The 15,729-nt window shown below is 38.4% G+C and overlaps 1 protein-coding gene across 1 annotated transcript; it reads right to left on the bottom strand.

The window, feature by feature from the left end:
• Positions 1-4,583: 4,583 nt before the first annotated feature.
• LOC146466580 (uncharacterized) lies at positions 4,584-13,277 on the bottom strand. Its single transcript, XM_085127309.1, has 4 exons — positions 12,229-13,277; positions 10,967-11,208; positions 7,552-7,662; positions 4,584-6,688 (listed from the first exon to the last, which is right to left on the bottom strand). Exons 1-4 carry the CDS (start codon positions 13,180-13,182, stop codon positions 6,646-6,648), a joined length of 1,350 nt encoding a protein of 449 aa, XP_084983435.1. The 5' UTR covers positions 13,183-13,277; the 3' UTR covers positions 4,584-6,645.
• Between the last annotated feature and the right edge of the window lie 2,452 nt (positions 13,278-15,729).

The following is a 15,729-nucleotide window of genomic DNA, read 5'->3' as shown; positions in this document are numbered from 1 at the left end:
AATTAATGAATTATCGAATCAGAATTTAAGGACAGCTTCCTGTGCGTGTGTTGGGCTTCCTGGAATTCGATTGAACAGTCGATATCCCGGCGATATCAATATCACCAAGTCGTCACATATGTGACCCACTCTGTGACAACTTTGAAACTCTCTTTTTACTATCACTATTCAAAGGTCCTTCATAGAAGGAACCTACGTAACTGGCTGCACAGCTACCCCGGGACAGCTACCCTCGCCAATTTGTATTTGTTTATTTAACTTCGCAAAAAAAGGGGGGGGGGGGAGGGGGTAAGGGAGGGCCACACAATGGTTGGTTTCGATGGAATATCTGTTCGGAAAGAAATTACGCACCTCAAAAATTCGGATTAAATTGTGAGGAAAATTTTGCGTTTTCGTTAGCGAAAAATTACCTCACACTTTCTCGGAGAGGTAAATCTGTTGTTAATAGTAAGGAAAAAAAGGCCAGGTATCATTCTCGGAAGTTCGATGAAGAAGACGTTAAGACTGCTTTCCTTAAAATTTTCGGCAATGTAAATCTTCAGCTAAAGAATCCGAAAAGATAAAACTATGCTAGCTTACACAAATTCGCCTTTAAAAGGCCATAAGAAAGAGCTCTTTCGCGGCGGGTGAAATAAAATTGGGAAAAGGCGTCTGCTCTTGAGTGCTAGGATACTATGCTAAACCCTCGGGGAGTTACCGCCAAATGATGCTGGGATTCCCAAATCGATCGCTGGTAACTGTGAATGAAGAAAAAAGGGAACAAACGTTCTTGTTTAAGAAAAGATCGCGACAAAAGAAAGCAAAAAAGTTTTTAAATGGTTTATTCAAATTTTACTATGTTAGTGTACATATTTTGTCTCTACGGCAGTTTTAGCTAGGGATCTAAAAATTATGCATGATGATGCAAACATCTGTACAATTCACATGCGCATAGTTAACGATCAGTGCCGGTCTTTTCACAGTTTAATATCTACATTCTGCGACCTCTTTGCATAGGATAGGGGAACTCAACGGTTCGTTTTGGGAGAGCCGATCTCGCACAGATATTCTACAGGCCTCGATCACTTTGACTAAATCACCTTGGAAATTCCAATTTTATTCTGTCATTAAAGAACCTACAGTTTTCTTGAGTCACCGATACACACATCACCTCAAACTCTTCGTGATACTGAGGAATCCGGCGAAAAATAAATGTCTTTTGTTTTCGGATAGACACAAAGGTCGATGATAGTACAAAAGGAAAGCCAGAAAAATGCAGCGAGGACCTTTTTGTTTAAACACTGAAGTAGCTTGCGCAAAATTTTCGCTTTCTGTGTCCTTTTTTTTGCGACTATGCCAGACATAAATATCACATCGGCCGGTGGAACTGACGTGAAAACAATCATTGCGGTCGAGTCCACTACATGAGCACTCCAAAAGTATTTTAAAAACAAATGTGTCGTAAATTCCAACGAAGGAAAAAGAATCAAAACTTGAGTTAAGCTCCCTTTTCCAGATCAAGCTCCCTTTTTGTGCCTGTTGCAAATCACTGGCAAAGATTTTACTACTGATTTTGCTTTTTTGAGAGCTCAGTTAACATCGTTGCCTTTCTATACTGAGAGTATCTCTGCGTGAATGAGGAATGTATACATTGTTGATACTTGAGTAAAATTTCCGTGACATAGCGTTATGGCTCTCTTATCAGATGTCCTTATCACAACAGCTTCCGTCCCTATTGGGTGGTCGAACTGATACAGGAGCCATAGTACCGTGGCGGCGGTAAACGTGCCTTTCCTGCCACCTAAGGAGGAACCCTTTACGCCTCGCTCGATTCCTGTGGGGAAAAGACGGCTCCGCTTGTGCCCACAAACGTCCAAACGTTTTCTTTTTTTGTTTTAATTTCTTGGAGTGTTATCATAACTTCTTTGCTTCGAAACTCTAAGGTTAACAGACAGTGGCGAGGTATGTTAAGGTGAGGCTGTTAAAAATAGAATTCAGTAGACAGGCTGGTCTTGATGCGGCCAATTGGGGCATATTGAGCAAGTACGAGCTACTTTTAGCAATGTGTTAGCTTAAAATTAAATTAGGTCACGTGCTCCATCATTTCGTAGTTCAGTGATGTGTCTTCTCCACAATCAGTTACTCAGATCCAACTACTAGCCAAAAACCTAGATTCTACCAGACGAGTAATAATTTATAGAGTAAACGGGTGGGCACATTACAAACTTTATGAATGTTGTGAAGTGTCTACAATGTCCGTATTTTTTTTTTCGTTTTCATAGCTATTAATAAATATGAATACTGCTTAAGTGAAAGCAATCCACGCTGAGACGAGGCGAGCCACACGAATGACACAGTTAAAATTATCATTCCTAATTATGGAAGAATTCTATGAATGCATTCTAGGAGCTAAGAATAAGCGGAAAAGGCTTGACTTTTTGTGACCCAACGTGTACCTTTTGTGTGATCATATGTTGATTCAGAACTCCACAAATAGCATCAGTAAAAATTTTGTCTGATTTCAGTGGGATCGATATTTTAGCCGGAAACTTGCATCCAGATAGCTGCGAATACAAGAAGTGGAACTCGCTAAAAGTGCTCTTCCCTAAAAAGGCCAAAATATTTGAGAGAGAGAAAGGCAAGATATCATTCTTCCTGGCTCTAACAATTGTAGTGTAATCACGGCCTATCTCGCATGTGGCATGTGTGATGACAGAGCTTTTGATGGTCCTTGATGGGTTCTTTGCCCCTTTGAGAAGGTCAGATAGACGGTTTATGGGACAAAATTTCCAGTTTGGTTTAACTGAAAAGCCAAGCTGTTTCCACGAAAACACTTTTTAGAAGAATATTTCTAGCGGCAACTTTGTATAGCGAATTTTGGCGATATAAACATTACTCGTTTAATTTAGAAATTAAATGTTAAAAAGTGACGAAAAATGCTTAAAATAGGCTAAAATAGAAATCTTTGACTAGTCATCGCTAGCTCATTAGGGGTGGAAATTTCTAGGGCATACAAATTGTCACTAAAAAGTAGGGACACTTCGTTTCGTCCCAGAATAAAACTTTTACCAATTTGACCCTCACAAGCTTCGCAGAGGAGGTCTAACAAATCATATTGTTTTAGTTTTTTATATATATTAGATTATCTTAGTTTTGGCTGTGCCAATTTAAGTTTTCTTCCGGCTCAAATGATTTCAAGCATAAACATGGATCTCCCACTCCTGGCTATATATAAACTGTAACGTACGGTCTATATTTTAGTCTGTACTCATTGATCTCTGATCGTGAAATGTTTTTCTGTTGGAAGAAAATAGAACACGCCTGTGTACAGGTAAAGTGCGCAAACTCACAAACTCACAGCCACGGAGGTTAGATATTGGAGTCGCTAACTGACAAGTTTGAAGACCCGCGGTTTATTGACCGGAACGCAGCGTGAAGACTCCCAGTTTTGAGACGGTGTAATCTGCATACTTTCGTGACGATAAACTACTGAAACTAATTATTACCAATCAGAATTAGACGATAGCCTCTGGAAAATCAATCAATGAATCAATGAATCAATGAATCAATGAATCAATGAATCAATCAATCAATCAATCAATCAATCAATCAATCAATCAATCAATCAATCAATCAATCAATCAATCAATCAATCAATCAATCAATCAATCAATTATCCAATCAATCAATCAATCAATCAATCAATCAATCAATCAATCAATCAATCAATTAACCAATCAATCAATCAATCAATCAATCAATCAATCACGCAGCAGCACACTTTGAATTGTTCTACCGTGTACTTTCCAAGCGATTAATTAAATTGATGAATTATCGAATCAGAATTGAAGGACAGCTTAAGCTTCGTGTGCGTGTGTTGGGCTTCCTAGAATTCGATTGAACAGTCGATGTCCTAGCGATATCAGAATCACCAAGACGTCACATATGTGACCCACTCTGTGACAACTTTGAAACTCTCGTTTTACTATCACTATGCAAAGCTCCTTTAAGGAACCTGCGTAACTGGGTGAAAAGCTACCCTCACCAATTTATCTTTGTTTACTGATAACTTCGCAAAAAAAAGGGGGAGGGGGTAAGGGAAGGGCCACACAATGGTTGGTTTCGATGGAATATCTGTTCGGAAAGAAATTACGCTCCTCAAAAATTTGGATCAAATTGTGAGCAAAAATTAGCGTTTTCTTTAACGAAATGTTACCTCAAACTTTCGTTTTTGGAGAGGTAAATCCGTCGTTAAAAACTGCGGGAAAAAGGCCAGCTATCATTCTCGGAAGTTCGATGAACAAGACTGCTTTCAGTAAAATTTTCGGCAATGTAAATCTTCAGCTAAAGAATCCGAAAAGATTAAAGTGTGCTAGCTTACACAAATTTAAAAGGCCATAAGAAAAAGCTCTTTCGCGGCGGGTGAAACAAAATTCTGAAAATAACGCGACTGCTCTTGATCGCTAGGATGCTATGCTTAGCCCTCGCGGAGTTACCGCCAAAACAATGCTAGGATTCCCAAACGGATCGCTGGTAACTATGAATAAAGAAAAAAGGGAAAAAAGTTTCTTGTCTATGAAGACATCGCGGCAAAAGAAAGCAAAGACGTTTTTAAATTGTTTATTCCAGTTTTACTGGGTTAGTGTACACATTTTGTCATGCATAAACTAAAGAAGTTGGATTCTATCTCGGCCTTTCTTCCCATACAAATTGCTGGAATGAATTGATTGGTGTTTAAAATTAGTTCATTTTTTCAAATATTCCTATTTAGTTCGTGTAAAGACGTCATCATCTTTACTTCTCGTTCAACACAATAATGATAACCCACCGTACAGAAAAGATAGCGGCTGTATATTAAACACAATGCCTTCCAAACCTATTGGCAACTTTGTCCCTCTGCTAACAACATTGTATATGCTAGGTTTGAAGTTTTAAAAAAAATTTTTTGTGCGTTTTCCGAGCGTTTTTAGGTTCTCGTATGCTAAGGTTGGTGGGTAAATATCCCAGTCACCATATTTTTTGGTACAGTGGATTGAACCAGTCTTACACACTTTCCTCTCCTCACATAAAAACAAACAAAACATGGTTATATACTCAAGAATAACATTTGATATAAAATATATGACAGCTTTCGGTTTGATCTACAACTTTCCATTACCTACAGCTACAACCTTTTATACTCTCTCATAAAACAGAACACATCATAGAATTCAAATAACACTACCTAGATGATACTAATTAACGAATCTATTAAGAAGTTAATTTACCGATAACTACTGTTACAGCTATCCATGATTTGACACACAAAAGAGACAATTGGAATATTTTGTATTGTTTGCCCTTTTCAACAAAAGAACATTTGACTGCAGACTAAACTGTTACACTGGGCAATTTTTTCTTGCTTTTTGTCTCGCAATTTCGTTGCATCGATGCGACACAAATGGAACGAATCGTTGGGTAGTGTACCATGCATTGAAATGAATATGTCTTGCAACGTTTTTGTTGCAGTCACGGACGAAGTTATGCAACCAATTCAATGAATGGTGTTCTGTTGAAGATAGCTACTGATCAGTATAATTATTGGCAGAAGTACTTTCCTTCAAAGGTGCTGTCTATTATGCTGTACAAAGTGGTTATAACTTTTGAGGCTGAGCATGAAATCCTAGTGTTTAAAATGAAAGTAATTGAGCAGAATTTTCTAGATGTGCTGTTTGTATTCTGTACATCACAGCAGTTCTAACTTGAAATGCTATGGTGTCACCAATTAAAGCTATATATGAAAGCTACTGAGCATACTAAATTTTTCTTGACTCAAATTTTATAACCCATAAGACAACTAGTAAACATAATCATTAATATTACTATTATTATTATTATCATTACTATTATTATTATCACTATTATTATTATTATTATTATTATTATTATTATTATTATAATTACTATTATCATTATTACAGTGCGACGCGCCTTATCACGGCCACCCAACAAACTTATTTTACAAGTTGGCCGATCAGGATACGCAAATTTGATTAACGGCCACGCCTCCTTGCAAAGTCCAACAGGCAAGTGATGCAACAACAAATTATTGAAAACATGTCGTTCTGTATTTTATGGCTAACTTGTAAAAAAAAAGTTTGTTGGGTGGCCACAGTAAGGCGCGTCGCACTGGAAATAAATTATTGTTATTATTGTTAGTAAGCACTTTTTGTACCTGGTTAGCAAAACATCATTTACGCCGAAGTTTTGATTTTGTTCTTGAAAGGACGCAATGGTATAGTATAACCTCTTATCTTGAATGCTCAACTTTTGTTCTAAAAAGCTGGAGTTTGAAATAGCTAGTAGTTAATAACTGTAAACAGTATTCAAGAGAAATAAGTTACTGCTCAATTTGAGATGTAAATATGGTAGCTGGTAATCCATATTGATGTCCAGAGTCTACTCACTGGAGATAAACTGTACTGGGAAACTTTGACTCTCAATGTAAGACTATAGGAACAGAGCAATCAAAGTTTCAATGCTTCTCCTGAGTCCATGCCTTAAGCCTTGAGTCATGGTTTGGCCATAGCTCATACATTCATGTGGTTTGACCAAGGACCCATTTTCTTGAAGTGTTCTGTTCACGCCACGATGAGAGAAATTCCCATTATTGAGATTGGATTGGTATCACAACACCACATTGTTCCTGTAGCCATAATATTCATAGTATCTGTTAAAAAAAAAAAAAGGAATTAAAAGCTTCAGTTAACAATATCGTTATCTTATGTTGCACTAAAGCGCTCAAAAAACCTTGACACAGGGGTGGGTAGACAGTGGAACTGAGTGCTTTTAAAGCAGCCTGCCTTACCTTGCTCACTGAAATGAGGAAGGTAAGACATAGTGATCTCTTTTCTTTTTCACCCCCCAGCTACATTGCTGTTGTTTATGCCTTAACTTCATTTTTTTGACTTATTCAAAACTCATTAATAATTCATAAGCCTATTGACCTATCAAATGGTTGATAGCACATCATGTGCAGTAGTTTTAAAACCCAATAAACCTCCTCCTTATTAGTATGCAGTGTTTAATGTTTTTCTCATACGCTAATTTCCAACGTGTACAAAAGTATCATTGTTATGAACTCTCTTGACACATGCTTTTCCAGGAATGTTTTTGAAGCCGTTCAAAAATCTTGCAGCAATGTGTTTTATCAGGTATAAAACCACTCGGCTGCACCTCGTGGTTTCAAATCCCGATAAAACACTGCTGCTCATGTTTTAAACATTAAATAATAAAGTTAAAAATCAATTCTGCTAATAAAAAAAATAATAAAATAAAATAAAGAATTGTATTTGTAAGTAATGTAAATACCATTTTTAATAAGTAGTATAGGTATCACTTAGTACATAAAATAAAAAACATTGAAGTATTGTAAGTATTGTATGTCTAAGTAGCGAATGTATTGTAGTACAGTGCACATATTCGTATTGTAAGTAGTGCCTTTGTGTTGCAATTAAAATAAAATGGAAAAGAAAGTTATCAACTGAAGATGAATATACCAGAAGAGACAGTAACATGACACTGATCTCTCACCTGTTCTTTGGCGAGTTGAGTGGCGGCTGCTCTTTCCTTTTCAGTTTTGGTTTCTTTTTCTTTTTTGCTGCATTCTTAGCTTCTTGGTCTTTTTTCTTTTTCTTGAGCCATCTGTCATCAGACAAAACCCATCAATGCATTTTGCATGGTTATACTAAAAAATATAACTTCTTCTGATAGTATCAAGAGGTATAACCGGCCCATTAATTACTCGGGTAAAAATGGGCACAGGTTTTTCTTCCCGTTCCAGATCTCTGACCTCTTCTTGTGTGCGTGAGATATAAGAGTATGGGTAGAAAAGGTCAGTGGACTTCGGCAGAGAACATGGTGTGTAGAGGATTTGCATACTTGATCAAGTGAAGCTAGCTGTGCTTCGGTGGAATCTCAGGGATTGTAAGCTTGAATACTGTGATTTCAAAATTTCACAGTTGCCCCATTAATTACTCGGGCTTCCAAAGGAAAGCCCGAGTTTAAAAATGGGCACAGGTATTTCTTCCCGTCGCAAACCTCTGACATCTTCTGCGTGTGTGCGAGATATAAGAGTATGAGTAGAAAAGGTCAGTGGACTTCGGCGGAGAGCATATCATGGTGTGTAGAGTGTTTGCATGCTTGATCGATCAAGTGAAGCTAGCTGTCTTCGGTGGAATCTAAGGGATTGTAAGCTTGAATACTGTGATTTCAAAATTTCACAGTTGCCCTCAAAGCTTCGCTTCTCCACCAACTGTTTATTTTTTGGACCATATCCCTGAGCCTTGGACATTACCCTCTGATCATGATATACCAGCCAGTTTGAAAGGCAGTTTATTTACCAAACAACAAGGAAGCATTTGAAGCAGGAAAATTGAGGAACTGAGATCAGCAAATGGAATACAGTAATAGGCTGTGTATAAGAACCTAAATTTTTCAATTTAGCCTATAGTAAATAGGTTCTTATATAAATGGTACTTAAAACAATTTAAGGTTATTAAAATAGGTTCTTATATTTTCATATGAATTTCATCTGAATATACTATATATATTATAAATATCATCTCATAATCTCAAATTATAGACATACAACATGGCACTTAAGCGTGAAAGAAAAAAAAAGTTATGTCAAGTTACTTAAATTTTAAAATTTCAATTTTAATACTTATATAGCACCCTTTAACATCTAAATGATCAAACACGCTTTACAATCCAAGAAAGCTAATTACAAATCAAATCAAATCAAATCAAATCAAATCTTGGTTTTTGAGGAGAGGGGAAATTTGGAGTACCCGGAGAAAAACCTCTCGGAGCAGAGTAGAGAACCAACAAACTCAGTCCACTTATGACGCCGAGTCCGGGAATCGAGCCCGGGCCACATAGGTGGAAGGCGAGTGCTCAAACACTGCGCCAACCCTGCTCCCCCCTCCCCCTTTTAAATAGATGATGATCTTACACTTTCACAGCAACCTAGTCTGAAATGTCAGCCGTCTCCTCCCCCTAACCCACAGGGGGCGCGGGAGAGAGAGACGTCTGAATTCCGAGCGTTATAATGTCGTCCGTTGACGTCACGTACTTTTGCGAATATGGTAGGTAGTTTTTGATTGGTTCTTCCCTAATTGAAATAGATAACCATTTCTTATTGGTCGAACTTGTGAAAACAGATATTCCATTTCGGCGGCGAATATGAAGTGTTGACAGGCCAGACACAACTCGTAAGTTCCTGGTGTGAAAAGTGACTTCTCGTTTAACGACGTCTTTAATGTGGTTTTGCTCTCGCGAGTATATCTCTTAAAGATTTTCCTTTTTGGTATAGATGAGTGGGAGGCTCTTTCAATATTTCTCGAGCCGGGTGGTAAGTTGTGAAGATGGGAATAATTTTATTTCGCACTTTTTCGTTTTGTTGTAAAGCCGACTTCCGTTCAGTGAATTTAATCTCAGAGGTTATTGTGTTGATAGCCTCTTGCCTGAAAGCGCGTTTTGAAGTTGGTGGTATTGCAAAATAAAATTTCACTGAGTAGTTGGTTCTCAGAAGTCTCAGCGATTCTACAATCATGCGGGAATCCTTGACGTTCCCACGCACTTTTTAAAAACCTACAGAGACCTGCCAGTACACATTTTTCTTCCTGCCTCCCACCGGGGTCAGAAAAGGACTAATAAAAAATGAAGCCCTGAGACTTCTTCGAAACACCTCCTCTGCAAAATCATTCTATTACAACATCATCCACTTCAAAACGCATTTTTGGGCTAGAGGCTACCCTTACAATCTCATTGAAAAAATAAGATCTGATTTTCGCTGAACGGAGGTCGGGTCTTCAACAAAACGATAAAGTGCGAAACAAAATTCTTTCTTTTGTCACAACTTACCACCTGGCGTTGCCTAACATCAAAAACATCTTGAGGAGCAAATGACTTTTAATTCAAAACCAACCATTGCTTCGAGAAATATTCTGAAGGACCTACTCTTATTTCATAAAAAAAAAAAAACAGTCCAAAAAAGCAAAACCATAACGAGAAATCACATTTCATACCACCATACCACGTTAATAGGAGTCGTGTCTGGCCATAGCCTGTCAACACTTTATTTACTAATAACATTTATCGGAACATTTTTCAATTCATCTTTGGTGGAAAATGAAGTGCGATCCCGTTCATACATTCTTGATGCTTCTTCTTCAACTTTTACGGCTTACAAAACGCACACAACCTCCTACATTATGCATGCTGCATTGCTTCCATGCGCTTCCATGACTAGTGGCCGCCATTTGGTTTCAAAGGTTTTTATTTATGCAAATTTGCATAAATTACTGTGTGACGTCAACGGACGACATTATAACGTTCGGAATTCAGACGTCTCTCTCTCCCGCGCCCCCTGTGGGTTAGGGAGAGGAGACGGCTGACATTTCAGACTAACAGCAACCCCACTGATAAGAACCTAACTTAAAATTTTAGCCTAAATAGGTTCTTATGTGGAGGGGGCTTAAAATGAAAAATTTTAGCCTGACAGGTTCTTAAAACCCAGGTTCTTATACGCGGGCTATTACCGTAGGTAAATGTAATGTTATTCAACAAAATTTGATTTGAAGCATAAGAAAATAGTTGCACTTGGATAAACCCCTCCACCACCACGACAAGCAAAATGAAAAAAAAAAAAATTCCAATTTGAATTGAAAGCAATTAAATATTTCAGACAAATCTAATAATTTTTCCCCACTGTATCATCCTGTGGGGCAGCATGATTTTATACCAGAATACTTTACATGGAGAAGCAATCTTTTCCTCCTTTGCTCAAGAGAGAGGAGCATGTATTGAAGAGGGTAGAGTTCTCAGTTTTTTTGTGTTATCGAAGAGTTCAACTTGATATTTACCTAAGTTACTGAGATTTCACTTTAATAAAATTTTCACTTTTACTATAAGAGTTATGATTGATGATGTCCTAAAGTCTTACCTTCTGAAAGCTTCATCACAAAGTTGCCGATCTCGAATTGCATACTGAGCTGCTTCGTCAACTCTTCTCTGATGTTCCATGTCTCTAAAGGCTTTGTCTTGTTTTCGCTTTAACTCCAGCCAATCAGTATATGCAGAATTAGCATCCTTTTGCCTTTCTTCTTTTCTTTGCTTTTCAATGTTAGGATCTGGCTGGTTTAACTTGGCTTGTCGTGCCATTTCTACTTTAGCATATAGCCATGCCTGAAAACAAAAGGAAAAAGTCTAAACTCAGTGTTCAATCACTAGGCGATTTTATGTGCCAATCATCACTAGCCGATCAACAAAAATTGCCTTGTGTTCTTGGTACTATGATGGCAATTTAGCCGAACACATCCAAAATACTAAGACGTGTTCCTGGCCTGTAAGATGTCAGTGGAGTGGAAAATTGCCACAATCAGAGTAAAAAAATTACCTTATATCAATCACGGGCTACATGTAAATTCACTTGCAATTTTGGCTTGCAAAAAAAAAAGTTTGAAATTTGCCACGATCGCCGTATAAAATCATTTAGCTTGTTGCCGGCTTCAAGATCAGCCTGGCCATCAAGCTGATCCCCTGCTGATGCAGGGAATTAATAAGTTATAATTGCAGCCTCAAAATGGATGCCTTGCATATTAGCCAGGGTGGGGGATGTCAGTGCGAGTGATAATATAGAAGCTAAAGTATGGTGATGATCTCATACGCAATTGACGAAATCTACAAACATATATGACACTTTTCCTTGTAAATTTAAATTTTCAATGGTCAAGGAATTGATTGCATTCAAATGTGAAATCAATGCCCAAAACTTGAACAATTCTGCTAACAATATAATTCTGCTGTTGGCTGTATCACCGACAAATTATTTGTCGGTTACACATCCCACGTACAACCATGCTTTAACAAGATCATGGAGCCCAGACTCTCTTCAAAAACACAGCAAGGGAAATTACGTTTTATAAAAGCAGGTGACATTATGTCTTCAGGGTCTTCGAAGCTAGTGTCATTAATCGGAAGACTGGTATGTCAATAAAATAAGTGTGAACACTTATTACAATGGCCTACAATGAACACAAAAATTATGTGACACTGCAGGGTGATAACTTTTCACTGTATCTATAAAAATAATACTTTAAAAAAAGGATTTGAACTGAACAGAAAAACTAGAATGCCAAGATGTCCTTGAAGAAGCAGCAAGAAGCCAATATTCGAACACGTTTTACATGGCGATGGCACACCAACCTGAAATGCCCTGTCGGCATCATCTTTCTTCCTCTGTTGTTCCTCTCTCTCTCTTTCTAGTTCTTCTTTTTGTCTCCTTAGTTTAGCCTCCTTGCATTTCCTTCTAATTTCGAGTTGTTGTTCAGTCATGGCGTATTCAGATCTAATATGAGAATACTCATCGTTTCTTTGTCGAACGATCTTCGCGCTCTGGCTTCGAGTTCTGTCTGCTGTACGAGCAGTTCTTTTCTTTTCATTGCGCCGATGAAGATCATGCAACGATGTTGTCTTCGGCCTAAATCTCGGTTCAGGTTTTTCGTCTTCAATATCCCTTACATTATTTTCAGTCCGGATGTCAGTTGTTTCACTGGCCGTTCCTTCGCTCTCCGTATTTTCAACATCGTTATTTGTCTTGTCAGGTGATATCCCCAACATATCGTAGTACTCAGCCTTGATCTCACTCACGTCCACGAGTTCGAATTTGCCGTCACGTTCTATAAGAACACGATCTCCAATCATTTCCATCGCGGGGCTTTTCTCTGGTGGGTCCTCGCTGTTTTTATCTTGTCGTGATTCGCTCGACTCTTCAGTATTTTTCTCGACTGATTCACGCCGTTCACTTGCTGAATTGCCATCTTCGCTTACTGTCACGCCATTTTCGAAAGCTTTACTGATTTCATCGCCTTCGCTTGTTCTTGAATTTTTGCGACCATCATCGTTCATGTAGCCCTCGTTTTGTTCTTCTGATCCTCCTCCTCCGTTTTGTAATTGTTCATTTTCGTTCCTCTCATCTTCCTGCATCAATTCCTCCATTTCTTTCTCGTCTATACTGCTGTCTGAATCGGCTCGCGGTCGAGATTTTTCTGGCCCGTCACCTAATTCTTCTTCCTCCGAAAAAGATGCTCGCGTAATGGAGATCCGAACTCTGTTTGTATTATGTGGATTAGCGTCGACTTCGTCGAAATTATTCTCCATGGTTTCGGCGCGGTGTCAATGAGTAATTCGCCGAGGTTTCTTTGTAACGACTAATCAAGGGATTGTTTATGTTGGAATTATTGTTCGCATCACCTGTAGCAACCCCCAACAGCTCACGTGACCTTATAGGGGTGTTCTCGAAGATAGCGGGCCCCCACCGCGTGCTCGCAAACCAATGGCGGGACTTTCGAGTAACGATCTCAATCCCCTGGTGTGCGTTTCTCTCGGGACATCATATCGGCCCCTAAAAACTATTTTACGGGCACAAAGTTCATTGCTAAAACGTCGAGAACTTTACAAGTTAAAGAACGGAGTTTCGACTTTTCGAGTTTTAAACGTTTCTTAACAGAAGTAAATTTTTGTTAGCTTTGAATACTAAATTCTAAAATCCTATAATTCTATGAAAACATTGTCACAGTACCATGTCTGTAATTACTGTGTAATCGGTGAAAAAAAAAACATTTCAAAATATACTTATCGGGCGCGGCAAGTTACCGGGACTTTCGAGAAACGGGCCCCTGGTGTAGCTTATTTCTCCTCAAACAAATTGAGTCGCGGCTGAATTTCTTGGCCTGGGAGAAAACTAAAAGAAAAAAAAACTAAAATAAGCTATAAAAATAATCATAATTGATAAAACAACAGCAGTGGCAAAATAAATTATCTCGCTTGCGTAGCAGGCGCATGCAAAATAAAGGGACGTGAAAACTGCAAAGGACCGTGAACGATAATGCTGTCAGTTGACGTAGGATCTACAAGAGACCTAATCAGCCAAAAATAAACTGTAACACAAACTGCAAGGCTGATACTACGTGAAAGAGTTGACTTTGCGAGACAACAACCCGACAGAAACCGACAAAACAGGGCAGCAACCGTGGACAGCTGTTTCGTTCTTATTGGAACTCGTCAGCACGGTGTAGCAGTTCTATATGAAACCAGCGACAGAGCCAGCTCAAATAAAATGCAACAAAACCCATGTCCTATCAAGTCTCGTACTTTGAACCTGCCCGCCCCCCGAATCACGCGTTGCCACATCACGTGCCTCAGGGAGAAAGCAGAAAAAGCATCGAATTCCTGTCTCGCAAAGTCAACGGACAAAATATAGGGCGCGCGAGCCACGCGCGCGCGAGAGAGACCCTCGCGCTCCACGTTCTTTTTTTTCTGCGTTACTTTATTGCTTCTTTGATTATCTTCAAAAGATTCATCAAGTAATTGCTAGTCAGAATAGCAATATCAAATATGTTTCTCAATGTTAAGACTATTAAATTGATTATTAAGCTCTGTAACTCATGTATTATATTAATAGGGATCTATAAATTCAAGCATTTTTTTGTTTCGCTTTTCTATAGACTCCCTCAGCACTTACATTGTACAGTTTAGTGTTAATATATTTAACAATGTATTATGTGATGGAAGAAATAAATTAAAATTGAAATTGAATAGGAGAGAAGAAAGGAAACCTCTAGGACCACTGATAAAAAATATGCGAAATTTGAAAAAAAAAAAAAAAAAAAAGAAGGAAGAAAAAAGAAAACGAGCAAAAGGAAAAAAGCTAACTCAAAAGCAAAAAAATCTAACCTGAAAACTAATCTAAAACGAAAATCTCAAATTAACTCTATGATATGAGCGGTGGTCAAACTTTAGCGTTTGTCTCGGTTCGTCCTATATTTCATTTCATTTTATATTTGTACAATCCAATATCGCCAAACTGTACTGTCAGGGCCAGGGCTAAATTGTAGGGAATAACTAATTCAGATTGAAAGTTAGCTCTGTAAACTAGACCTAGGACAAACCGGATGTGGTTCTATTGTTTATCTTGGATTCTTGTCCCAGATTGCTAAGTTGACCCACTCCTATTTTTTGGTCCGTTAGTAGTATTTTTAAAAACCCCTTTTTGGCAGGAAAGATTTAACCGATTTCTTTCAGTTTTGTCACGCTAAATAAGAAGTGTTTGAACAATGAGAAAATGTTATTTATTTTTTTTAATAGCTATCATTATATTTTTAAGACCCTAATTTTACAAAAAAAAAAAAAAAAAAAAAATCAAGTAACTCTGAAATCCGAAGATTATTATTTTCATCAAATAAGCCTCAGAGCGCTCAAGTTTCCTATCTGCAAGTTTCAAGGCAATCGTGACGATACAATTCGCTCCCCCAAATGTTGGTCAAATTTACGCTGAAAATGCAATGCTATTTATCAGGAGCCGTTTATTTATTGATTAGCGTTCATGTACTCTCGAGATGCGAAGTCCTGAGACTTAGAACCCAAAGCCTGTGACCTTAGTGCTAACCATATGTAGACTACGAGTAGTCCCCCATTTTTCCTCAGGGATCGTAGGGCGAGCAAAACGCGAGCGCGCGTGAAAATCACCCCACGCGAGAAAAGGCGACACGAGGCGGGGAGAGAGAAAATTTTCTCTCTCCCCGCCGCGTGTCGCCTTTTCTCGCGTGGGGTGATTTTCACGCGCGCTCGCGTTTCGCTCGCCCTACTATCCCTGAGAACTACTCGTAGTCTAACCATATGAGTCACCCATAACCCAGTGGGTAGAGC

Source organism: Pavona decussata, unplaced genomic scaffold (assembly GCF_977016875.1).
Source record: "Pavona decussata unplaced genomic scaffold, jaPavDecu1.1 SCAFFOLD_143, whole genome shotgun sequence".
Classification (NCBI taxonomy): domain Eukaryota; kingdom Metazoa; phylum Cnidaria; class Anthozoa; order Scleractinia; family Agariciidae; genus Pavona; species Pavona decussata.
Note: the sequence above shows the minus strand (reverse complement) of the source record. Positions and strands in the feature narration are given on the sequence as shown.